Source organism: Candoia aspera, chromosome 11 (assembly GCF_035149785.1).
Source record: "Candoia aspera isolate rCanAsp1 chromosome 11, rCanAsp1.hap2, whole genome shotgun sequence".
In the NCBI taxonomy this organism is placed as follows: domain Eukaryota; kingdom Metazoa; phylum Chordata; class Lepidosauria; order Squamata; family Boidae; genus Candoia; species Candoia aspera.
Window position 1 is genome coordinate 17,737,795 of NC_086163.1, and position 27,639 is coordinate 17,765,433.

The window sequence follows — 27,639 nt, forward strand, 5'->3', positions numbered from 1 at the left end:
AATTCCATGGAGACCTTTGCCTAAATTCAAAAGCTCTTGGCCAGAAATGAGGTGAGATTTATGGCAAAAGCAAGCAGTTCTTACCTCTGTTCCAGAGGTCATGACTCAGAAGGTAACCCCCCTACCCAACAAAAGTTCTCTGATAAGAGCAAAAGGTTCTCACCAATTTTGTGACTAGCAGCTCAGAGACGCTCTTCAAAAGTCAAATAAATTGTATTCTGACTGCTTTGGAAATAAAAGCAATTCGGGTCACATCTGAAAGATGGGAGTGGGAACTACTACCTTGATGTATGATTTGTAGTAGTAGCTTCCATTAAAGTGTAGGTCTAAAGCTGGAGACGTACAGTGGCTTTGGAACCAAAGATCAAATCTTCAGGGAATATATATGCATCCTGAACCTTAACTTAGAATTTTTGAAAGCAGCTCCAGATGGACATCATTTGAATGTGGCCATTGGCCAAAATTACTAGGTAGTAGCCTCAAAGGATGTGTGCTTAAAACAGCTTCCTTTGCCTTAACTGCCATTGCCGTTCTTTTTGGTCTCAGTGGAAAACATTCCACATTGGCTCCATTTGTTTTTCTTTTCTCCAGCTTGCAGTGGGCCTCTCACTCTTTTTTCCTCCTTGGCTCTGAGAGTTTCACCTCTGACCTTCTCTCTGCCATCAATAACTAGCTGGAAATCTAGACCTCACCAGGGCAATTCGCCTGTCAGTGCTTGGCTCAAGGAAGCATCCTGAGGAGAAATTGAAAACCTAAATTAATTGAATCGATTAGCCTTCTGAAAGGGGAAAACCTTTTCTCCAAATGAAATACTTTAAAATGAATACATTAGGCCTGTAACCTTACAAGTGCTAGTGCTCTGTGCAGCTCCTGCAAAGAAACTGGACACTTCAGAATCAAAATCTGCTCATTTAGGGAAGTAAAGTGATGCAGTCTGGATATGTATAATTGAGTAGAATTCTGAAATACAAGCTTGAAAAGAACTTGGATTTGAAACACCATTTTGTAAAATGGCAGAGTTTGGATCAGTGGTACTTAAGCCGTATTAAAAGATAAAGATTCTCTCAAGCTGAGCTTAACCTCTGGCAACTACATGGATACATCCAAGTGGAGAGGTGGTGTGGGATTGTCTTCTTCCCTCTTTCTTCCATTACTACAACCTTGGGATTCCCTGGTTAGCTTGCATCCACATTATAACTAGATCTGACCCTAAGCACAAGGGTTACCATTGAAAAGGTACTTTTAGTTGCTATCTTCATCTCAAAATGAGCTTGTAGCATCTGGAAAAGGACTTTTAAATATGGCTGCAGTTGGACTGGATTATGTGTGTGTGTGTGCTGTCTTTTATAGTCTACATCCCAAACTGCACAGTGCTTTAAAGTTTAAAACCAGAATGAATTGTATTCAAAACTACTTGATTGCCTGTGGTACCATTAAGAACAAGTGATATGTATTCTGCCCAGCCTGTCCCACCCAACCATGGAACAGCTGTATTTTGGGCCAGTTTGAATGTAATGGTGTGTCAAAGCAATTAGTTTAGCATTTCAAGTTTCAGTCCACTTCTTCACTAATTTCAAATTTCAGTCCACTTCTTCACTAATTTCAAATTTCAGTCCACTTCTTCACTAAGCAATTAGTTTAGCATTTCAAAATTCAGTTCAAAATTCAGGCCAAGAATTGCATGTAGGCTTAACTCGAGGTCCAGGTCAGATGAAGGATGTCTTGTAAACCTCTTGTCTCACTTTTCTTTCAGGTGTCTGAGCGACTGAATCAACCAGGCGTAGCAATAGGCTTGGCTTGGACACCATTAGGGGGAGAGATCATGTTTGTAGAAGCCAGTCGGATGGATGGGGAAGGCCAGTTGACTCTGACCGGGCAGTTGGGTGATGTCATGAAGGAATCGGCCCATCTTGCGATCAGCTGGCTGCGCAGCAATGCAAAGAGATACCAGCTGACAAATGGTAGAGAAGGCTGATGCAAACCTGATGGGTCTTTTTTAGTGGGGTCTTGCTACAGATCTGTAGACCAGCCATCCAGCAGTCACACTTTTTGTTTGGGATGCAGCATCACCAATTGTGGGAAAAGGTTGCAGCCTATATGGGCAAAGAACATGCAGAAGGTCTCTTGTTCAGTTAGCATAACTGTAAAGGTAAAGGTAAAGGTTTCCCTTGACATTAAGTCCAGTCGTGTCCGACTCTAGGGGGCGGTGCTCATCTCCGTTTCAAAGCTGAAGAGCCGGCGTTTGTCCATAGACAGTTCCGTGGTCATGTGGCCGGCATGACTACACGGAATGCCGTTAGCATAAATGTACTTACCAACAAAGAAGCAGTAATCTTGTGATTTTGAAGGGTAAATAATATTGTCTTTGTTTTTAGATGGTTCATTAGCATGCATCATCATATGAGAAAGGCATTACCTTCCTTCTGCCATTAATCTAATCTATTTCATCCGGGGAAGTGTTTTTTCCTAAAGGCTGAAAGAGTATATTGATGCAGGTGTTTTCTCCCCACCCACCCCCTTCTCCCACCCTTTTTGCTGGCACTGATTCTGCTTTCAAACACATTTCTTCCAAATGGAAGCATGTTAGGAATTCAAGTCCTCTAGTGCTGGGGTGGGTTTATTTATTTATTTTTAGAACAAAGACCAGCATACCACCAATCTGAAAATCCCTTTCTTTCTTAAAGCTTCTGGAAGTTTTGATCTCCTTGACAACACAGACATCCATCTGCACTTCCCAGCTGGAGCTGTCACAAAAGATGGACCATCTGCTGGTGTTACCATAGTAACCTGCCTTGCCTCCCTCTTCAGTGGGCGGCTTGTGCGTTCAGATGTAGCCATGACTGGGGAAATTACACTAAGAGGACTCGTTCTTCCAGTAAGTATTGTTTAGAGATCATGCTTGTTAAACCTTTTACCCGCCCCCATATGAGCTTCGATTTTCCCTTCTTTATTCTAAGACACCTATCCAGACCATCTTCATTTCCTAGAGAGCATTCTGAAATCTTCTGTTATTAGCTCTCTGTTTTACAGGGCTGTGCCACTTACTGCAGACTAGATTTTGTACAACTCCTTTGCATTAGAGTAAACTAGCAATCCAATGGCAATTGCAAGATAATGAAAGAGCAGGTAACAGTGATTTCTCGCAACAGCAGGGTTAAATTTGTCAGATGATGCTTAATTGGAAACTGTGGCTACATCATTACCTTAAGCTCAGGGGACTGTTAAGGAATTCCTTACCAGACTGAAATCTTTCCCCACTCCCATCTTGATGGTACCTAGGAATGTTCTAATCTTGAGAAGCATTGCGGCTGAAGATTTGGGGGTATTGATAAACATCTAGATTTCCTTAAAATGTATCTCCTTTCAGAATGAAAATGTGTTGGGTTTATTGCAAACCTGGATTGGAGAACAGAAGGTTTTTTTACAGATGTGTGGCACATGGTGTACATCTTTATCTAGAGTGGGAACCCTTGGCATGGATATGGATTACAGCCAGCCAGCCAGCCACTAACATGCTATAAGGCACAGAGAAAAACCTGCTTAGAGACAGGCAGATGATTGCTTCTTTCCTAACTGTTGCCCTTTTGGAACATTTAGCCAGCCATAAACCATAACCCTGTGCAACCTGTGACTGATAAAGCTGAAGGCTAACCAGCACCCAGCCAGTAGTAGGCCATTTTATAACCAGCTTTACTAAGTATATTAAGGCATGAGCTTATTAGTTTTGGCTTTCTGTGTCATATGTACTCAATTAGTTGTGATTCATTCAAACATGGCTTAGCACAATAACTGAATACAGTGAATGTGTTTAGAAAGCTAAAGGTAGTGGCTTGTACTAGCTTAACTTGCTTGCTGGCAGTTTCTCCCACTCTGAAATTAATACCTCTTACCAGAGCTTTTATTATCAAAGAACAAGCCAAGCAGCCGTCATTTAACCTCCACTCTAATCCAGTATAAGTAACTCAAAATGGTACCATGCCAAAGGACTCCTTAACATAAAAGCTTTGAAGGGAGGTTTTCTCCTTCAGAGTCTAAGGAACTAACATGGCTGTCTTTTTATATTTTTACTTTCCAAAGAGGGTGGCATCTTCTTGCAAAAGTTAGTTCTTACACAGTCTGACAGAAATAGTATGGTGGCAGATCCAACTGTTGCCAAAACATGGAACAGAAGAAACTGGGACTCCCACTCGTTATATAGGATGTGCAAGAGAAAAGGGCACAAAAGGATGTGTATACTGTATTGATTTTATATATGCAGCTTCCTATTGAAAAATGAGAGTTGCTGGAGTTCCTTTGTTATGCATCCTAACTTTGCATCAATAAAAACAGCTTATCACAAGTTCTTGGATTCTTGTGACCCTGCCTGTTAGGTTCCAGTCCTGTCTCCTAGTTGAAGACTAACAGTAGGAGCCTGCTATGCTTTCTCTGTTGAGCTAGAATAAGGTTGCAGCTGCTGCACTGAACCTACTTTATAATACAGTTAACACGAAAGAATTACCAAGATTGGGAACACAATGTGTACCCTACTGACATGAGTCACCGAATGGCTTTCTTGCTGAAAGCCCTCAATTTTCTCTTGTTCTGATTCTCCCTATTTTGTGTATTGAATAGGTTGGTGGAATAAAGGACAAAGTGCTAGCAGTGCACAGAGCCGGCCTGAAGAGAGTCATCATTCCTCAAAGGAATGAAAAGGATCTTGAAGAAATTCCAGCAAATGTACGGCAGGACCTCAATTTTGTGATGGCGAGCACCCTGGACGATGTTCTTAATGCAGCCTTTGATGGGGGATTTTCCTCAAAGGCCAGTCTTGACCACGTGAATAGTAAACTCTAAACAGATTGATGAAGTTCACCGAAAGAACAAGATATAAAGCTGGTATTTACCTAGTAGCCTGTAAAATGCCAGCATGCGTTAAAAAGGGCAATGGTAGGCCACCTGACATTAGATTTTTTTTTCAGAGAGGGAAGGGGTTATTTTTTAATGGAACAGCTACATCTCTTGCTGCTGCTTCTGATTGGGGATGTTCTGCAGAGATAGATTTGAATGCTTAAACTCTTAAGGATGGTTATTTCCCAATGCTATTAAGGGATAGATTTACACATGTACAGAATAGCAGTATCTCATCACATGAGCCCTCAAGAAAGCTTTGTCCCCCCCTTTATTCAGTGAATGAATACTGAGATTTACTTTGCTGGAATGTCAGAGTTCTTGTCAATTTATTGTTGTTGCCAGGCAAAGCTTTCTCCTTTCCCCAGTAAGCATGCATAAATGAAGAAGCATTGCAAGCATAATCTTGAGAGGCGCCCCTGCCCCCAGCTCTAGTGCCAGTGCAGAGAAGATGTTCAAGTCTGAATGTGCAATAACTGATAGGCCAATGCCAAACCCCTCAGATTAGACAGTGGCTGGTGAGGCCACCAGGAAGCATTAATTTCTTTGAAACTGTGTCTGAATTGAACTCCTGGTTCCTGCTGCTTCTGAACTCCTGAAAATTAATAATTGTGATGGACAAAGAAACAATTGGTTTCTTTCAGGCAAATTTGTAACGGTGCTATTTAATGTTTAATTGGAAACTTAATTTTGTCAGCATATACAATATTTTATTTACTGAAGTTGTGCCATTTAAGTTCAGGTGCATTAACATGTAAGACACAACTTCCTTTTCATGATAGTTCAACCGTTTCCCTCGTGGGACAGGCACACATCCTACAACAGTGCATAGAGCATCACAGGAACATTTAGCCCATTAGATGCTGATTGTTTTTACCACTGTCAGGGCAGATAGCCTCAACTATCTCAAAATGCTAGCTGGCTGATACAGGCATCAATGAACCCAAGTCATTTTCCTGTTCCATGAATGTAAAATGTGACATAAAGAAAAGTGAAGTCTTTGTAATGCATAAGCAAACGTATTGTTGGATGTTATGAGCAAATGCACTCTTCCTATATGAAAATTTGGTTTTGACCTATTTTTTTTAATAATTGTATTTTTCTTTTCATGGAGAAAATCTATGTGGCTGCTAAAAGTCAACACTGGTTTGATAGCACACAGATTTTTCTTTAGGGCACACTTTCAGAGAATGTATTCATCTATATAAAACTCACTTTTGCAAGATTTAGATACATTTTTAGGATGCTTTTATATATGTGGGGAACCTAGCTGAAACCTAGTAGAATGACATGGCTTAATAAAATACATTATGATGTTACTTGGTATTAAGTACCATCTCCTTGGAAGAACACTGGTCCTCTTCCATGAAGTACAAATTGGGTATATACAACGTGGCAGCAGCCATTGTCCATAAGGACATCATGGAAAGTGTTATTTGTCATTAGTTTTAATCAGATCTTGTCCTGACATGCACTGTCACTTAAGATTGCAAATCCAAGCAACTTTACAGCCAATCTTGCAAGACTGTAGGTTGTCATTCAAATAAAGCAAGTAGACACAGAAACAGCATTACATTTAATTATACTATTAACTGCGTGTACAACTAGAATTGTATGTATTCTTCTAACATGCCATACAATCAATCTGCTTTAACTGCTGGATCATTTTCCACTGCATTTTATTTATTGCTCTTTCAGCTGTTCATACCCCATGCCAGCCCTGCAAGTCTATTCTGGTCACAAACAGCCTTCCAGCATCATTACCTCCTCGTATCAGATGGTACTTGATCAATGCTAGATTCAAGTGGTACTGGTTGGGTCAGCATATGTGTGAACCATTTGGCACACCCTTTGTCAATATATCAACACCTACAGAAAAATGCTCTGGCTTGCAAAATAAGACATATTTAAGTAGGGCAGCTGCTGTTCATTTTCACCCACTCTCCAAAATAAAAGTTGTCAAAAATCTTTACTCCAAAAAACAAACCAGCTGCCAAATGTTTTTAAAGTCCTTTAATGTAGGAGTACTATTTAAAACAAATTGGAAGATTCATTAAGAACATGCCAAGGCTTTAATCCAGAGCACTTAACGTAGAAATAAAGACCCCAGATTTGAGCAGGACTTGCCTGCATAGGCCTAAATGAAGAGTCTGTGGCAGGCTTATCAGGAAATCATCTCCATGTATTATGCTATCATGATATAGACAACTATTAACACTATATGACACTAAACGCTTCTTTGCCAATTCCTACCCCAATAGAAACAGGTTTCTCCTTTTTGTTAAAGGCATGACCTGTAACAAAAAGTTTGAGCGTTGAGGAACTACTCTGATGCAAGGTTGCCTTCAGGACAGTGTAAGATTTGGGGAGCGGGGGGAGTCATTTTGTAGCTGGAAGCTACCAATTGTTTTGCTCATTTTTTTTTCTCCCAGCAACTAAGTTACAGAGATGCCATTGGAGAGGATAAGGCCTGGATTTTCAGAATAGGTTCTTCCTTTACTAAAACAGAGATGTTAAGCCTCAATCTGGATTTACAGATTTATTTAACCATTTTTTTCAAAGTGAAAACTCATTCCATTTCCATTTGGCAGTACGATCTGGGAGCCCACATGCAGCCAATGACTGCCCCCTCTTGGTCGCAGCTGCAAGAGTTGAGTAAACAAGGCAATTTACTCCTCCTCCTCCCATTGTTTTCCACTTTTTCTTCTTACATGACCACATTGCATGTCTGCTAGTCATATTTGTTCCCATTCTCAGGTTTTCAAAAACATTTTTTTTCTCAGTGGCCCCATTTAGATTGTAATCCTGTTAGCATTCCCTACTTGAGCTTGCTATTGGAGGGAAGATCCATTGCCACTTGGAAAATATTCTCACAAGGCAGTTCATGAAAATGTAAGCATTAAAAGCAGTGCAGCCAATAGTTTAGAAAAAGGTAGAGTATCTTGGGAAAGACCAGCTTGAAGGATACACAAATGCAGAAACTCCATTTTGCTGGAGTTTTCCTTGAGAGAGAATTCTGGAGCAGGTTTTGCAGTGCAAGATGCATTATTTCAGGCTCTTTTAAAGCAGCCTGTGTTATAGAGGAGGGTAGCTTCCTATTGATCGCTGTAGTCCTAAATGTCCTTTTTATCAGACTTTAGAGAGGAGGCATCTTCTTAAATATGGCAGTAGCCTATCTCTGAGACATACCACTCCTGATTCTCTCTCTCCTGCCTTTTCTGTTATCATTCTTAAATCCTACTTTACTGGTGTTTGCTTAAGAGTAGGCTTTCCTGGCTCAGCAATGGCCTGTTCTACAACAGATCTCCACCTCCCTTCACTCCTGCAGTGCAAGCCTTGTGGGAATTTATAGCCGCCCACTGTCACTGCTAAGGAATGCAACCTTTTGTCCTCCTCCTAGCTAGTCTGGTGACATCTGAGAAAATCCTTCAAATTCCCTGGGCTCTGCTGGAATGGGAAGCTATGCAGCTTATCTTTCCATAACATTTTACTTGTGAGAGGAAGTGACTGGGGAAACATGTTGAGGGGGAATGCTGGGAGAGCAGGGATTTTTTTCCTCCCCCAACTGCACAGTAACCTTTCCTCACCAATACTGTACACCAATGTTTCTCAACCTTGTCAACTTTAAGATGTTGGCTGGAGAATTCTGGGAATTGAAGTCCACACATCTTAAAGTTGACATGGTTGAGAAACACTGCTGTACACCATTTGGGTAAACTTCAGAGCAAGAACCTGAAATAAGCCATTAATAGGAAAAAAACAGAAAACTACAGGCCCAGTGAGACATACAAAGGTCCAAGGCATATGGCAGCCTATCATAGAATTTTCCCTTCTGCCTTCAGGCTGACTAAAATACAAACCAAGTGACTGTGGAACAGAACTTATTACAAAGGAACACATGCCATTTCACAAGTTCAAGGACCATCAAGACTAGTTATCCGGCAAAGAAATTTGCATCTGAAGTTTTCCCTCAAAGAGGGATTGCAAGTCAATCCAGAAAACTTGCACCCAGCTATTTCTCTCAAGCAGCCAGAAAATGGGAATTGTTTTTTTTTCCCCTTAGCATCACAGTCTTGTTCCCACTTATTTAGTATTTGAAGACCTGGGCAGTTAACTGCTGTTGAGGGCTCCAGATGGCAAATAACTATTTCCTTTTTCACATAATCTTATTAGAGTTCCTGCCTAGAACAAACCAAATCAGAATGAAGGAAATATTTCACTCCTACAGACAGATACACCAAGGTCCTTCAAGGACAGGCCACAGAGACCCACCCACAAGACTGCACGTCAGTGAAACCATCTGGCCTGGAGAATGAACCACGTTTCTACATTAATCTACATCTCTCATTATACATTTGGCTCCAATAATCCTCACACACCTTTACGGTAATACTTCCATACTCCATTCTTGAACTTAGCCTGAGAAATACAAAAAACAAAGGGAAAACAAACCAGATCAAAGCCAATCAACCAAGTTGAAAAGTAATTTGTTTTGCTCTTGCATATAAATGAATTCCAGAATTGACTAAAATGTGCATTGCTTTTATTTTCTAACATGGGTTTCCAAATACAATTGCAGCCCTCCCAAATCATTTGAAATAACTCACATTAAAATGATCAGATCTTATTTCCAAGTAAATACATGAAGGAGAGAGCTGCGTATATTCAGTAGGACTTTAAAAAAAGGATACGTAAGGATAACCAGGGTTCTGTGTTTTGTTCCTTTTTTTAATATACAGATTCACTCTAAGTGGGATTTAAAAAGAAAAGAAGCAGGCAAGAAATTTCCCGCTGCCGTTTCAGAGGCAACCCATTCAAGATGCATGCAATGGAGAGATCAGCAATACTGTTCTGCTTCATTATGCAAGGATAGCATTGCATTAATCTTTGTGTCATTTACACAGGAATATTAAAAGCTCCGTGCATATCATTCTCTGTCTCAAGTGGGTGATAGCGGCCACTTTTTTTTTAATGCCAACTGAAATAATTGCCACAAGGCAACCAACATATGAAAGAATGGGAGAGAGAAAATCATGGAGTTCTGATTTATTAGGTATCTTTAAGAGAACTTCTGTTAAAAATAAAATTGTGCAGGAAGAGGGCTTTTACTCGGAAAGGCTGAAAAGGCTTCCCATCAGATCTCACTGGTGGTTATACTATCTAGACCATAGTGGCTAGATGGACCTATAGCAACTTCTTTTATCTATGGTTACAAGTTTGAAGACAGATGATGCAACCAGCTTGTTAAAGGTAAGCAAGTTTTTATCAATCTTGGGACAATTCATCACCTAGAATCCCACGTACATAGGTAAGTACAGACATATACCATGCAAAAAGGCAGAGTAACAATCTATAATTCAAATGAATTTACTCTTGTCAAAACAAAAAACCTCCTAACAGAAGAGTCCAATAGTTTTGTATGGTATTGCTGCTAGAGCCAGCATAGTTGGTTGTATTGTGTGACTCAAAGTGGTTCTCAAGTATCATCTGCAAAAACACCAAAATTTTTGGTACATATCCAACTACTGTTTCACTGCTGCCCTGAGATAATTGCTGCCTCAAAGAATGACTCAAATAAGCTTGTGAAATCATCCCAGTCCCACAGTACTTCTTTAAAAAATTGACAAGTTTCCTCTAGAGATATACCCTTGGACAGTATTCAGTGGGTATCTAAAAATACATGACAGTTTTGCTCTACCTTGTACAGTTTCACATAAAAAAGGGGGAAATACTCAAAATCAAATTGTATAAAAACCATTTGAGCACACCTGAGACATACATGCATTGTACCTCATTAAGTAAAATGCTTACTTGCAAGCATACATTACTTTAATGCAGCTGCCTCCTTTGAAGTCAAAACTGGTTAGTACTACTGTCTTGCATCATGCAGCCCATTTCATTCTATGCCAACTCGTTTACAATTGTGTTATGGATCTGGAGCACAGAATATATGGACATGGTATCCCTCACAGCCAAGGCATGACATGAACTGCAAATAACACCTTTCCATAGCTGTTATGTCAAGGTGTATCTGGACATTCCTAATAAAAGGTTTCACATGCCTTGCTAATCTGCATCCAGTAGCCTATAACCCATAAACAGCACCCTCCCATTCATTCCTTGATCCTCCCCCTCACTTGCTGCTTCAAATCTTGTGTTTGCCATCAAAAGAACAATTACTTTTATCACCCAGAATTTCCTTCATTTTAGGTAACTTTAAAAACAATGTATTGGCATAATCTGTGCAAAAATGCATGGCTTCCAGGAACAAATACAAAATGCGAGAGAAAACACACTTCTAAACTCACATTTCTCCCATCTATAAATGCCCCAAAGAAAGTTAGGCAGATAAGCATTCACAGAATAGCCTGCTGCAAGAAAGGCAGGATCTTGGCATGGAAGAAGAAACTGCAAGGAATAATTCCATTCTAGTTTGCTTCCATTCCCTTATTGCAAAAACAAAAAATGAAACAGCCAACATCACTTAAGATTTTTCAGTTTGCCAGAAATTCTTTTAATGACAGAATTTTAAAAAGACCAAAACAGCTTATGTCAACTGTCTCCTTTAAACGAATGGCCTGCATTTATAGTTACAAATACTGTAAACTATGCCTTCTTGTATTGCACAACTAATTAATACAAGAATGACCTCAAAGTATCTCAAGATCTCAATTCCTTTGAAAATGGGCCTGAAATTCCCATTAATTTAAAATAAATTAGATTATTGAACAAATGATTCAAAATTAAGTTTGAAATCAAAATAAAATGGTATCTACAATCTAAAAAACGTCTTTTGTGGAATTTGTCTAATGGTGTCTCTATTAAAGTCATATGTATAACTGCACCATCCTCAGTGGCAGAAGAACACCCCAAAAATAAATTACCAATATATGGAAGTCTACCCTTTACCATAAGCAATTTTGCTTTGTATCAGAAGATGACACCAGTAATTTATTTCAAAAGGCCCCCTTCCAAAAAAAAGAAAAGAAAAAACCTGAATCACAGGAAAGAAAAGTCATTTATTTAATGAAAAACTAGAAGTTAATAAAAATTAGCAAATACACAGAAAATTTATACAAGAACAGCAGCAATACTATGTAGTGACTTGGGAGGAAAAGAAGCAAGGGAGAAAGAAGAAGAAGGAAGAGGGGGAGAAACAGCGGTCAAACCCTAGACCGCCTTGCATGGCTTGTCAGTCAAAAGAAACACAAATGAAACACAAAACAGTATCCTTTTCAAAAGTACAATTAATCTACAAAGAAGTTTAGAATTATTTTACAGCACTTTTCATAGAATCAATTCTTAATACAAAAGGATGCCCATTTTGGGTATATATATAATATAATTATATATATATATATATATATACATACACACACACACATATATATATATATATTCAGTGGTTTACTGCTGACTCACTTTAAATATATTAGTGTTATTACATGCAACTGTTATCTGCACTTGAACAGTCTTCCCATTAATTTACCTTCATTTATGCTAGCCTCTCCCTCCCAATTGTTCACATCTAGCAGTCAGATGTTTACCACGGTTTTGGCGAAACTGAATGCAGTGGACTGGGTTGAGGTTTTGTTTCTTTTTTTTTTTTTAGACACTGGCCCTGAAAATGTCAGATTGGGGTTTCAGCACATTGAAATTGTCACATTAATACCTAAGTTGCCATTCTCTGCAAAAAGCTGTGCGATGCTGGTGTCAAAAACTAAACAGTCACTATTCATAATGGCAGTTGCTATCCCCTCATGAATTGATCGTGGAGTTGCTTCCCAAGTCAATCGCCGCCTGTGACCATTTAGCTCAAGGCGGTAAGCAAAATTTTCCGCTTGTTTCCGCGTTCCTATCAACTGTACGATTGCAAAGAACTGCTGGTGACCGTCGTATTTTTCCTGTTTCTCCAGCACTAACATGAAGTGAAAGCCAAAACAAGACTGCATCATAACCCAGTCAACAGCTCCCGGAAGATTAATGTCTGTAGCAAGGAAAACAATATCTTCTCCCTGTAGCGTCGTTATTGATTTATGTTGGTGCATGAGGTGTGGCATGACAGCATCCAGAGAGCCCTGCCACTTACAAGACGCACCGGGGCAGGGACAAGAGTAAGGCCTAAATTCACAAAGCTCTTCGTGGTCAGCTTTCTCGGTATGTGGCAAAGTTATCTCACAGCCAGAGGATGCATATTTACAAGGAAAGAGTACAGAGTTGGCAACTTTTTCCATAGCCAAATTGCGAATAGAACCCAATGGCCCTCGGCAAGTTGGGCAGCACGTGAGCTTGGGGCGACAATTGCTACAGACCAGGTGGCCGCTTTGGCACTGGAGGATGGGTGGCAGTACATAGTCAAAACAGACGGGACACTCAAAGAGGCTGGCCAAGTCATTGTTGGAAGCAGTGGTGCCCGTCAAGGCAGGTACCCTCTGGGACGGTGTACACTTGGAGGTACCTGTAGGAAGTGCTGTGGCAGTCTGGCGACTCATTTCTGCAAGGAAAAAGGAAAAAGTGAGCTCCTTTTAACTAGCAAATATAGTCTCAATCTTATTTTTACGGGAAAAAAATCTCACGTACAGCCAAATGCAAGACTGGCCTGGTCCGCAGAACCTGCAGTGCGTTTACTCCAGCAACTATTTTTCACTTCCAGATAAAGAGAGCATAAAAGCTATATCCCTCTCTGAGCAACTGGTTTTTAGAGGTGTATAGCCTATGAAATTTCCCCTAGCCACCACTGCTAAAGGAGTTACCCTCTAGCGAGGTCTCAGATCTGCTCTGAAGGCCCTCTGAAAGATAGTGGCGGTTTTGATAACAGCAACAGGTTTTACCTGAAATGGAATCACTATATGAGCACTTCTCCCATTTTTTCCTCAAGCATTGTTATGATCTTAACAAAGTTAATATTTAAAAAGAATGCTTGTTTAAATACCAACTCTAGTAAGCTGATTCAGGATACTTTTAATCTATTTTTTTAAATGCCTTTCTTAAGCCAGTGAATATCATCACTGAGTATGAATTCCACATATTTAATATTGTGTGAAGTGATACCTTCTTTTGTCAACACTGAATGTCTTCACTAATCAATTTCACTAGGTGACCCATTAATACAAAATGTTACTCTATTTAATATCTGGGAACAGTGCCCACCTCATGCTGTTCCTTAAAACATAAGGGATACCCTCAGGCACTTTTATGTCTCACTGAAAACAACAGAATGCAAATATATTTAAGTAAGCCTGCATTTCAGCCCAAGTACCTATGAAGTTTATAAAGCAACAAATTAAGGTATCAAGAAGTAACTCAAAAAAATTATTTTGTATGGCAAAATGTTTTATTTATATATATATATAAAGGTAAAGGTTTCCCTTGACGGAAAGTCCAGTCGTGTCCGACTCTAGGGGGCGGTGCTCATCTCCGTTTCTAAGCCTTTAGAGCCGGCGTTGTCCATAGGACACTTCCGGGTCATGTGGCCAGCATGACTCACGGAACGCCGTTACCTTCCCGCCGAAGTGGTACCTATTGATCTACTCACATTTGCATGTTTTTGAACTGCTAGGTGAGCAGGAGCTGGGACGAGCAACGGGAGCTCACCCCGCCGGGCGGTTTCAAACCGCCGACCTTCCGATCGACAGCTCAGCGGTTTAACCCGCAGCGCCACCGCGTCCCAGTTATATATATATATATATATATATATATATATATATATATATATATAATTTTATATATATATATATAAAATTTCTGTCACCCATCTCCCCCCAAAGGGGGACTCTGATTATGATTTGCTTGACTAAAAAGGATCTGTGAGTAATGCACACACACCCCGGAATTGGGATTATCAAGAAAGCTTCTTTTCAGAGGTCCCAAACTTGTGATTGTAGCCACACCCTAGACAGCACAAAAACACAACGTAGCCACAATATTTTTGCCAAAACTATGAGCGAAATCCAGCAGTGTTTGTCATCAAAATTGGCTTGTTTTATGGCATCTTTTTACCCCAAATAGAGAAATCCTTAACTGACAGAAAATGCCCATTGCTAATAATATAATGGAGATCAGTCAAGATTTTTGAACATCACCAAATCAGCTGCTAGCTAAAAATAAAAAGCTTCCCTGGGTAGCTTTGCGCTGCTGAAGAAACCTGCTTCCAGATACATTGAGAGCCTTTCCTCAAGACACCCTGGGTGATAATTGGCCATTCTGCCAGGCCACTTGCAGTGCAGAGATTGCTCTCACCTTAGTGACAATCACCCAGGAGGCAAGCGATGGCATTATGCACAGGAGTAGCAGCAGCAGCACCCTTAGCCAACGTTTCAGCATGTTATGCTTTGCAGGGATTTAAACTGAAGATAGAAAAGTAGTTTCTTCTTAAACACGAGGGACGAAAACATCAATATTGTGAAGGCGCCACATTTCAAACAGCATGACAGTTTACATTTGTTTTTCATACTAATCAGAATATTTTCATAAAATATTTCCCTGGCCATCTGGCTACATTTTTGGTGTGGCTGAAACACTATTAAATACCTATATCTAAATATAGCTAACCTCAGTGGGCTGCTAGAAGTCTCACTGTGCATACCAAGAAACATGTGCAAGCTCTAGCAAACTATGGTGAAAATACTTAAGCCAATTAATGGGTAGGATTCAGCAGTTAAAGTATTCAAATTAAAACAATGCCCCAATTTACTTGGCAGCAGGTTCCTCCAGGAATCTAAGAAAACATGGTTAAAACAAAGTACTGCTATGTTTCAGCTGTTGTAATTAAAAAAGCAAGGGCAACATGTACCATCTTGGGAAGACATTTATCCTTTTTGTTAAAAAAAGAAGAGGAGGAAATGCCTCTTGTGTATGTATTAAACTCAGAATAAATTTCCTCCAGAACTGTTTTCTGACCAAGCAGACTTTCCTTAAATCAAATGTACTATAGTGAGGGGATGGTCAAACATGTATTTGGATACCCTGTTGTGTGAAGTACCCACACCCAAAAAGCTGGGCATTACACACATACAACCACACTCAACCAGGCCACGTATTTCAAAATACAGGTACAAGAACCTCTCAATCCTGTAGAATGATTTAGAAATCATGTTTCCACACCCTTTAATCATACAGCAAGTACTCTCAACTACTTTATCAAGTCTATCAAAGCTCAACCCTAATTATTTAGTACACCAAGAGATTAATCATCAGGTTTACACTTACTATAGAACAATTCCCACAATTTATAGAATCCATCAAGAATCTAGTAACACTGACTCTTGAAAAGTGAGGAAGGCAACTCATTCTCATACACATTTTCTGTTTATCTATGTTGACAAGAGCATGCTCTAGAAAAGTTTTCTAATCAGATTCTCTGCCAATTATAAACATTTTATTTGGGTGGCCTCTTGGAACAGAATATATAAAGCTGTATTAAACGTATTAGTACATATGTTTTACAGGCTGTTTTATTGAGCTTGCTTAAAATAACTTTTTAGCTTGCATTTTACCAATCTTTTGCCAGAAGAGAAAGCCCTTGTGTGATGAAATCTTATCACTGTGGATGAAGCTGATCACCATCATAGTCATCTAGCTAGTCAGGTGCAAGTTTCTATTTATTCATTTAACTCCTTTCCTGCCATATATAGTACTTTCTCCAGTTTTATCCTCACAATATCCTGTGAAGTATAATGGGAAAAGAGGTTGTGAGTTTCCATGGCTGAGTGTGGACTTGAACCTAATCTTGAGTCATCATCCAGCACCCCAACCAGTGTATCATGTTGGCTCTTTCTTTAAATTTAAACTGAACTGACTTTACTAAAAACATGTTTTGCGAACTTAAAATCTAGCTTACTTGACCTGATTTTTCATTCCTAGAGGTTACAAAATCCGGGCATGTTATTAAAGTACTAAATTCTTATTTGACCTAATGAGAAACTAATTTCCCAATTCTTTAAGTATAATGGTGCTCACATTAGTAGATTATTGGTTGATAGGAAGAATTAGCCCCACTATTATACGGCTCATGCTTTATTATTAAATGTTTTTAAAGCACTTCTGGGTCCAAAACAGTAACATTCCAAGTATAAATTACTGTCAAACAGTTATATGAAGTACTACATGAAAAAAAAATCAGAGATTCCAATTACCTTTCCCTACTGCCTTTATCTATAGGCCAGATTTAATACCATGTTATATTAATTAAAATATTTACACATGCAAATTACCAGTTATTAACAGCTGAAATTACAATGCTGTCCATTTTTATCCCCCTCCCCAATTCTTTAAATCTTCAAAAACAAAATGCATCAATATCAAATAGAAATATATGCAAAAGCCTGCTGTGCTGAGAGTAGAGAACTGAAGCTGATCTTTATCCAGCAAGAGAATCAGCCAGTGACTCACCACTTTTAAGTATTTTGTATACCTTCTCAAAATACAAATGACAGGGTGTGGTTAAATGTGGGATCCTGCCTCGTTATCATGGAGCTTGTCAGATCATGCCCAATTGTAAAACAGATCTCAAACATTATACAATGTACATAAATCTGTTTTCTGACCACATCAAAGCTTTACTTGCAACCTATACTAAAAGCCCCTGGTTCTCAACAGTCGGAAATTATGTGACAATACTATCTACTTGTTAGATTCCAAAATTATATTATGCACAGTTATTTTTAGGACTTCTGCTCTAGCAGAAGGGGGGAACACTTAGGAATCTGCTGTGTTTTGGTACTAGGAAAAAAAAATCAGGTACAGTCAGTCAAGAAACTATGAGCCCACTCTTCTCCAAAATATTCTGACAAGAAAGATAATGATTTTGAATTGGGATCAGTCCTTGGAAGGCTTTCAAGAATTCAGATACAAATTGCCAAATTATATTTCTTTGGCATACTGTTTCAGGGCATGCTAAATTCCAAAGTGATGGAGTTACTTGGTACTGTAGAGAACATAAACATATGCATAGTGATTCCTCTCTTTCTTTGTCACATGTCAGACATATAGTGAATTTTAAGCTAAAGGAAACATTAGCAGCGATTCTATTTCCATTTAAAGATGTGAAGTTTTTATTTGCGATAGGTGGTTCTACTACTTAGAGCAAGGACTAATTCAACTAAATTACCATCTGCTGAGGTGTTTCTCACATTCCCTTAAAACAAACAGATACAACAAATGCCTGAGATATGCCAGGCAACAGCAGACTTCTAGGACTCTTGGATATGAGGCTCCGAACAAGGCCAATTTAAAAATGTGCTACCTTTTCTTTTGTTGCTTTTATTTCCTGGCAGACATGTATCGAGTACTCCTTTCCACGCATACAAAAAACTGAAGGCGGATTTCCCAGTCATCAGGAGTAAAACAGCTCATTGCGTTTCTCCATAGAAACAAAAACAATCCACAACAGAGGCCCCTCCTGGAAATTCCTAGGCTTGCAGACAGCCGGCGCAAACACAATACCCAGAAGGGGGCACAAATCCATGAAAGGCAGGCAGTTTCTCGAACAGGGCCAGGGCGTGGAAACCCAACACTTCTTTTCAGCAAAGTTTCCGAAGTAATCCAACTGGGAAAAGGAAGGGGGGAAAGGCGAGCCACCATAGAGTTGCAAATCCAGCCAGTCTCCAGTTAGATCCACTTTGATCAGAAAAGCTTCTTATAATGGTTCCTGCATTTCCACTTCCACCACCCAGCCTATTTGTTATCTTGTGTGATCTCCGAAGTCTGATCTAGCGACAGCACAAATCCAAATGCAGCAGCAGCAGCTCCAGAATTCAGTCCAGTGCCTTGTGCAGCAAAGCCACTGGCTGCTGAAGGAACCCTGAGTTGGCTATTCTTCGGCTCCTGATACACACCCGGGAGGGAGCCACGGAACGGAGGCGGTGCCTCACCTCGGCCTAAGGAAGGAAGAGGCTAGCTGGCCAGCCAACGGGCGTGCCAGTCTCACGTGACCAGCTGGACTCTGCACGCAGCCAACTAGTGCAGGCCTCCATCAAAGCAGAGCGTGCTTAATGCAGGAAAGGAAAGGAAAAGCTGGAAAAGGAGCCCTAGGCCCTTCCCCAGCCACAGCTAGACTAGAAGACGAGCTCAAGGCAAAATGCAAACTACAGCCCTGGACTCCACCGGCCCGCCCCCTCCGACAACCAGACTGTCTCCAAAAGCAGCTGGTGAGTTTAATTAGTGGCCTTCTTGCAAAGATGGTTTAATATAAAACAGAAAGAGCAGCGAAGGCAGACGACTTCTGTGAAGCCAATCAGGTGATTTATCCAGCAGCTAAGCTTAACCTTCTCCTTTCCTATTCCCAGAAAGGTCCAGCAGGTGGCAGACTCTATCTGGGCTCAGAAGCTAAGCATGCTCAGACCTGATTAATACTTGGAGGGGAGACCACCAGGAAATCCCAGGATGGCAGGCTAGAGTGAAAAATCAAAACAATATTCTCAAAGAGACAGCAGCAAATCTCTTGTATACAATAGCAAGAAAATTGCATGGATATCCCCATGCAAGTCCCTAGATAAGCTCAACTCACTAAACTATAATATGGACACTATTTTGAAATAAACAATCCCTTTTATGATTATTCAGACCACTGGTCCTCTCCATGTTGTCCATAGGCCGACAGTTACAAAAGAGTCCCTGCCATACCTGGAAATGCCAAGAATGGAATACAAGACATTTTATACAGACCAAGGAGACTTCCCATGAGAATTACTCTTTATACTTGGATGTATTTAAAACACACACACACACCCCTGAGATAGATGAGCAGTAATTTCTACTGAGATTGTTCAGGTAAAGACGAGCAAGACAAATCTCAGTAGATCAACTTAGGGTGACAAAATTCCAGGCTTCTTTAATGCAAAGGAGAGAGAGAACAACACACTTCGCAGTCAATATAGGCAGGCAAAAAGAGATGTATACCCCTGATCCAAGAGCCACAAATGCCCTTTGAAAGCCTTGAGTAAGCCTCCAAGGATCTCCCCAAAAGTTATTAAATGCTAATGTGACATAATGGAATTATTAAACATACGATTATAGAATAATAGTAATTGTATTTGATTTTACTTAAGTCTATATGAAATCAAAACAAATCTGGTTTCTGTCTTGGCCCTGTCACTAACTTTTAGCATGCAGCCTTCAAGAAAAGTTTGTCCCTCTGATGCACTGAATGCCAGGAATAGCACCAGATACAACACGACTTATCTGATGACGCATGGAGCAAACAGCTGTGAATTCCTAGGGTTCCTACAGCTTTATACTTAAAGGCATATGCATTTATATAAATACTGCATATAGGTTTATATAATTAAATTGCCATTTTTAAAAAATGGTTAGCGGATACAAACTAAACTTTTAAAAACAGCACGGTGAGACTAGGGGGACAGGAAGACAGATGGGAAGTACATTCCTGGCTGGAAGGCCATTTCAGGCTGTGTAACAATCAGCGCTATGTTCGCTGGAGGCTCCAGAAAACCAGCTAACAGGAAGGTCATCACATAGCAATGGGGGCCTAAAATTTCACCTCCTTCAAACCTACATATTTTTTTTTTCTTGTGTCAGGCCAGCTCCAAAATTGCATTCTCATTTCCTGCCTTGATCCCCTATTTTGAGAAACTCTTGTGCAATGATGGGTCATGAAGACATTTTCAGGGCTTTTGAGCTTTTGCCTGAAGAAACACCCTTCCATAATAAGTCCTGTAATATTCCATTGGAATATTCCATGGGGGCTTTACATGTCAGAATGTGACAACTACTTGTCATTTAGGAGGAATATGACCCTTAGTGAGTGGTTTACTCTTTCAAGTATCAAAAAGTTTTTATAGGTAAGAAAGAATGGAGTTAAAAATCTAAAATATGATAATTATAGCAGTGGGGACATCAATCAATTAATTAATAATAAAATAGGAGTATTAGGTATGTTCCCCGCTTTGAGTTATTTATAAACATAATAAAGGCAGGATAAATGAATCTCACACACACACACACACATGGAATATTTTAACAATATTTTTAAACATATGGAGCACAGCAATGAATACAGCTATTAAAATTATGTAGGGATTTCATGATTATAATATTTTAGTTTTATTCAAAACTGCAATCTCTAAATTCTTTATTGGAGAAAATCTTGCTGAAAATAGAAATCGAAGTGCTGAGTCTTAAATCTTAACTCATTTCAGACCTACATATCAAGCAGTTTGCTGTTATACAAAATAAAGGTGGGAAACAGCAACAACAATAATGTATCAAGAAAGTGTCAAGATCTGAAAATCGAAGTTGAAAGGTTATGGCATAAACTGGCCATGGTGGTCGCAGTGGTTATCAGCACACTGGGTGCCATTCCAAAAAAACTTGGACAGCACTTAGAAAATCTGTGCATTGACATTTCCATGTGTCAATTACAAAAGGCCACACTGCTTGGATCGGCGCATACACTATGATGATACATTAGGACATCCTAGGTAATTGGGAAGAACTTGATGTGAATGAAGGGCAATACCAGCTAAAGAACTGGCAGCTGTGATTTCACATTGTTGTGTATATAATAATGATGATAATACCACCACCACAGCATTTGTTTATTAGTATTTTGGTCTTACAATTTTGGAATCATTTTAAATAGTCTTTATTTCAGTAAAAAGAATTCTGGTAAAACAATTCTGAAACAGTCTCCATTAATCCACAGCCTCCCCTAATGCTAATCCCATTTCTTAACACAGTGGAAAGAGATTCAAGTATTTCTCAACACATTACAATAAAGTTGAGAAAACAAAAGAAGATGGCCCAAGTAGTAAGGATTTCTTTGCACTTTTCTGAAGATGCAGACTGAAATTTATGTGGATCACATGTTATGCACTGTTACCAATGCTGAAATTACTACTTATGTCTTATTTAAGACTATACTATTTTTTCAGAGTCCTAACATAATCAATGTGTTAATGAATCAATGAGATAAATTGAATGTAATTGCATAAACAAAGACTCAGCTGGTAGCACTTGTGACCTTATCTGGATTTGGAATTTAACCAGGACAGGGTTTAGTTAGTATATGAATGGGACACCTTTAGGAAATACCAGGGCTGTAAGCTAAATTAAGAAACTGAAAAAGAAAAAACAAGGCAAGCCACTTTCTTGTTATCAAAAACACTATATATAAGTCACTAGGAGTCTAGTTCAACTCAAAGGAGATTTCACTTGCAAGCATGAAGTCTGAAAAGTAATGTTTAAGACTTTTCTTGAATCCCATCTCTCTAGAAATGCTGCATAAACCTTTAGTATGTATTGGGGGAGATACACAAACACACACACACACACACACATGAAACTTGGTTAATTAGCCATTCAATGAAGACAGAGATAGTGCCATCCACATACATCTGTAATACAAACCTAATAAAATCTCTTTCAATTTCTCATATAAAAGCTGTGAGGCATTTCTAGGTTCACAAGAAACTCTATTTTTACACACTTTCAACGTTAAGATACTGTATAAAGTAACAAATCAAGTCTTCTTGGCGTTGTATTCAATTTATGGTGACCTCATGAACATATCCTTCAAGTTTTCTTGGCAATACAAAAATTGTATAGTTCTGCCTTTTCCCAGGATGTTTTTCCAACTTCCCAGTCTAACCTTCAGCCCTGATATTTCCTGGTGGTCTCCCATCCAGTACTAACAAGGCTTAGTTTTCCAAGTTCAGCCACATTTGGTGACAAGCTGCTACCCAAGTGGGCTATAAATACATGCATTTCAATGTTATTGAAATCCTTTAAAAAGATATTTTTGAATAGATATCACTTGAAATACATATAGTTCTCAGTACATATCCTAATATATCAAGTGCTTACAAACTAGAACAAAACTAATCTAGCAAACTACATAATACAAGAGATATATCACAACTCAATTGATGAAAACAGATAATAGATAGTATATGGATTCAGGCTGAAGAACTAGCAACCATTTCTGAAGTGCAAATTGCTTGTGGCCAGCATCTCAAACTGATGTTTTGTGTCTGACAATAGGAAATCAAAGTTAATATCTAAGTGCCTGTCTCTATTGTTTTTAGGGGGATGGAGGTAGAGCAGTTTATATTCCAATTAACTACAAAAAGGCTCACCTACACTTAATTTTGTTTCAGTGTAGCATCATCTCCTTAGAATCCTGGAATACTTGGTGAGTTTGAAATGAACTTCCAATTATTTTCATGACCTTCTTACAAACCATAAATTTATTTATTTACCATATTTTTATCACCGCCCATCTCCCTCATACGGGGGACTCTGGGCGGTTATATATATAATCACTAGGAGCGATTTACGTTTGGCCTGCAATTTATATATGCATATTTCTGAAGGTCCTATCTGCATTAATTTCAAAGCAAATTCATTATAAGCAAGTTCCAATGAGGAATGAATTTGTCTTCAAATTCCATAGTTAGAACTGCGGAAGTTTCAACTTGCTTGCATTTTTTTCTTTCAGTTAAGCTATTATTTATATCTAGAAAAGAAATGAACTATCTTTATATATAATTAACGTAAGAAATCAATGTGTGGCGCAGTTGATCAGGATTTAAAGAAAAATCAAAAACTAATCTCAGTGCAAGATATACCTAGGAGCCTTATGCTTGCTTTTTAAGTCTGGTACTGAGAAAGTGCAGTATTCCTGCAGTACCCTTCATCTGTCAACACAGGATATCAGTACTGTCACTTTTGCAAGCAATACAAAATGATTTAATACATAGACCAAACAAAACAGCAGAGAGAAAAGTTAGAAAATAACAATACAACAAACTCAGACTGGTGATTACTATTACCATTTAACACCATTCCATAATCTGCTCTCAAAAGAAGCCACATTTTAATATGATTCAAAGATTCTTAAGAGTTATAAACATAAAACAAAAACGTATTGAATCTTTCAAACTACACGTGTAAGCTTTGAACTGAACAAAAGTTACTTTGCTTATCTGTAGTTAAAATAGAAAATGTGTCCATGCATTCCACTGATTCCACAATAGTGAAGGATGCTGCTATCTTTAAAAGCAATGGCCAAGATCCAAATTATTCAACTATCTTGCACAGCCCAAGGGATAGCTGGACTTATATTTACAAATGCAAGTTCCCTGTGACACACTGCAAGCCTTTCTTTGACGTTTACAATTTCGTTTATTTGGGGAGGAAATGGAAAGTTTTCTTGATTTCAACACCCTCAGTTTCAGTACCTGTGGCACGTACCAAATTTTTCACAAGGCAAATTCAGCCCTGAATTGTTCCCCCTTACTCTACAAAGATAAAATATGATACAACTGTGTATGTACATCAAAGAAACATAGCAATGTGTATCATAGGCAGGCATGGCATAATGTAAGAACTGGGGAGCACCAGAGAAGTGAACTAAGGTGGAAAGAAAGAAAGGAGATCTAGAATGCCCCTGTCTTTGGGAATCTCTGGTAAGACAATTAGGGATGGGGACAGCCTGCAAAAATCCAGCACAGTTTATAACCAGAGCTACAGTCCCAGGCACACTTACCTGGGAGGAAGCTCTACTCAACCCAGTGGGATTTACTTCCAGGTAATCAGTCTATAGTCAAGCTGCACTTCTGACCTCACTCCACCAAAGGGAAACCACCTCTGAAAAGGACTGTGATTTATCCTGAAGCCAAAATGCAGAACTGCCATCCAGCAGCTGCTTTTTTTTTTAATGGGCCCAGAAAAAGAGAAGCAATTGAGCTTCCCTTGGCCCTTTCTCTCTGCATTCATAAACTGTCCAAAGGGCAAACCCCTGGATCAAAGAAGTATATTTTCTAAAGACAGGCATGAGAAGAGGAAGGGTTATAAAACAATCCACCACCACCCCCTTTTTTAGAACAAGAATGAAGGCTGGGCCAAAGAAGAGAAAAAAAGGAAGGAGGTGCGAAAGGGCACCTTAGTCTTTCTCAGCCATAAGGCTACAATCCGATAGACAGACAGACAGACAGACAGACAAGGCTAGATGGTACATAGGATAGATAGATGGTGGATAGACAGACAGATAGGATAGATAGATGGTGGACAGATTAGATGAACAGAGATAGAGATAAATGTATACATACACACACACACACAGAGCTTCTGCTTCTCCATCTCACAAAGACTGGCCTGTTGCAAGGCAGTCTACCATCAAAACTAAGTTAACTATTAAACGGTGGGGTGGGGTGGGGTGGGGGGGGCGCAGGGGAACCCCCTCGCTCCGTCCCAGCCGCAGCGCACGAGCCCGTCTCGGCCGCCCCACACCTCGGCCTGCGACCCTCCGACGCGCAGCCCAGCTCGGGGCGACCCTTCTCCCTCCCCTCCCCGCCGCCGGAGCAGCCGCTTTTGTTCCGCGGCCTGGTTCCTCCTCCGTCGCCAGCATCCCTCCCGGCCGGCCGGCCGGCCTTCCGCCTCGTCCGGGCTCCCCCCCCTTAAGCCGAGAGAGGGAGGGGCAGGCGGGCCGGCCTGGGGCGCCCCCGCTTCGCCAGGCCCGGCTGGCGTTGCCCTCAAAGCAGGGCCGCGCGCGCCGCTACGCCGCGGCGAGGGGAGCGCCGCAGTCGCGGGCCGGGCCGAGAGTTGGACGGCGCGGCGGCCTTCCTTCCCTCCTCACCTGTGGGCGCTGGCTGGGCTGAGCTGGGCTGAGCCGCGGCCTGGCTCCCACCCGGAGAGACCGCGAGGAGCGAGCGGGCGTCGCTGAGGGCGAGGAGGAGGAGAAAAGGAGGCGGGAGGGAGGCAGCAAACACACAAACAAAAAGGGAGCGAGGCGGGGAGGCGGGCCGGCCGGCGCTGCGTGGCTCCTCTAGTCTCCGACGGGGACTCGCGGGCGGGCGAACGGGCGGGCGCTACGAAACAACGAGCCGACGAGGATTAAAAAGAAAGAAGGAGAAGAATGAAAAAAGGCGACCGACCGAACGAGGCGACCCCTTCTCTCCGAAGCGCGGCCGAGACAGGAGGGGGGCACGAAGGAGCTCTCCGGCGGCTGCGCGCGCACCCGCTTTGCGGGCACTGCCCTCCCAAGGCAGCTGCGAGGCTGCCGCCAACTGCCCCGCCCCTTTCACCTGACGCGCAGGCGCACTCGAACCTGGCTTGCCGTTAGGGAGGGAGGGAGGAGACCTTGGGGGGGGTGAGTCGGTCCTTGCGAAGAAACCATGGATTATAGTCCAGCAATGGTGGCTTATTCTACCAACCCAGCAGAACACCCGGCTCAAGAAAAAAATAAAAGAAAAATTATTATACAGATGTATATAGCCACCCATTTCATATATGCAGTGCCCATACGTCCTTTCTTAGAAAGGACAGTCCTTTATTTAGGAAAGTGGTCCTTCAGATTTATATATTTTTCAAAAACTCACTTTTGCCCTTTATTTTGGTCATTTAACTCTTACTGTACAAATGGAACCACTTAATGCACTGCTTTTCACCTTCATGTGAAAAACAGGGAAATTGAATTGTCTTTTTAAAATAAATTAATTTCAATAACTTATCATCTTCTCTTAAAATACAACAAATGATCTCTTCTTCCCATATCCCATCTCTTATCTATAAACAAATCCTTCAAGCCTTATCATTTCAGTCCTGATCAACAAATGTCCATTAAGGGTTACCAGAGATAACTGTATCTATTTTAACCTTGATCAAATAGACCAACTTTATATTCCTTCCTTTTAGTTTTAACAATCTTGACCTTTAGTCCCTTCAAATAATGTCCTAGAACTTGATTTCTTTTTATTTGTCCCTTTTCTCTATTGCATTTAGGGGCTTTGGGACAGGAAGTGTAAAAATGAGGAGAAAATATTTACAAAATTAGGCAGCATTTCAGATGGCTATGCTTGAGTGCAACAGCAATACCTTTTATCATGAGTGGACAACACTCCAGAAATTGGCAAGCAAGGGAAGCCAAATGAAAGCCTTTTTCCAACAAAGACTTAGCAGACTTAACTGCAAGACCCTCGTTCAGCTTCAGGTGGGGTATTGGGAAACTCAAAAGGGTTTAGTGATAAGAGGGATCTGGGGGTCATCTGATCCAATCTCTCATCTGAAATGGAGGATACAATGGTCCATCAACTTCTGCATCAGGATCTCCAGCGAAGGAGAACTTGCTACTTCCAAAGGCAAGCTGTTGCATTGTTGAATGATTCTTACAGATTCTCCAGGTTTTTTTTTTTTACTCAAAATCTGATTCCTATAGAGAAAGTAGCCAGTTTCAAAACAGCAACTTCTATTGTCCTTGACCATATGACCATACTTCTGAAGTTTCAGTGGGGTTGTAGTTTAAAACATCTAGGCCACAAGATTACCTAAAGCGAAGATAAATACTAGACACCCTTTCTGCAGGATAGCCTTTCAGGTATTTGAAGACACCTATCACTGCCTTCCTCTTAATCTCCTCCACTTCAAAGATATCCAGCTCTTTCTATGAATATGTTTTAGCAGGTCGGGTTCAGGAAAAACATTATTGCTTGTAATCCCTTCTGTCAATAGGGCTGAATATCTTTTTACATAGAGCTGAATTAATGAGACTCATAGTGCTTCTATTGCCTGTTCCATATTCTGAAGAACCACACAGGTCTGGAGCTTGGGGTGGGCAAATTGTAACTGAAAAAAGAATCCCAACTGTACTAAAATATGCAGTTAACATAGAAAGAAAGGAGAACCACAGATGAGAAAAGATTACTAAGTCTACCACCATAGTTAAAAAGCAACACAGCAAAGGTTTAAAAGTGGGTGCTTTGCAAATGAGAACAAAAAAGAATATGGTATAAACGT

At 40.3% G+C, this 27,639-nt stretch overlaps 2 protein-coding genes across 5 annotated transcripts in view; one reads left to right on the plus strand and one right to left on the minus strand.

Annotated features, from left to right (window-relative positions):
* Positions 1-5,951, plus strand: part of LONP2 (lon peptidase 2, peroxisomal) — a 40,617-nt gene extending 34,666 nt beyond the window's left edge. Inside the window, exons 13-15 of the mRNA XM_063313166.1 lie at positions 1,754-1,961; positions 2,685-2,875; positions 4,612-5,951. Coding sequence (XP_063169236.1) covers positions 1,754-1,961; positions 2,685-2,875; positions 4,612-4,833 — 621 coding nt within the window. The 3' untranslated portion in view covers positions 4,834-5,951. The remainder of the gene's footprint in view (positions 1-1,753; positions 1,962-2,684; positions 2,876-4,611) is intronic.
* A 5,935-nt stretch (positions 5,952-11,886) lies between these two features.
* Positions 11,887-25,883, minus strand: SIAH1 (siah E3 ubiquitin protein ligase 1). 4 transcript variants are annotated; one of them, XM_063313265.1, is made up of 2 exons: positions 25,782-25,883; positions 11,887-13,381 (listed from the first exon to the last, which is right to left on the minus strand). In XM_063313265.1, the coding sequence occupies exon 2, from the start codon at positions 13,377-13,379 to the stop codon at positions 12,531-12,533; it is 849 nt and encodes a 282-aa protein (XP_063169335.1). In that variant the 5' UTR covers positions 13,380-13,381; positions 25,782-25,883; the 3' UTR covers positions 11,887-12,530. The 4 variants fall into 4 exon arrangements, with proteins under 4 accessions (XP_063169335.1, XP_063169337.1, XP_063169336.1 ...); XM_063313267.1 differs by lacking the exon at positions 25,782-25,883 and adding an exon at positions 25,484-25,545; XM_063313266.1 differs by lacking the exon at positions 25,782-25,883 and adding an exon at positions 24,395-24,525.
* Positions 25,884-27,639: the final 1,756 nt, after the last annotated feature.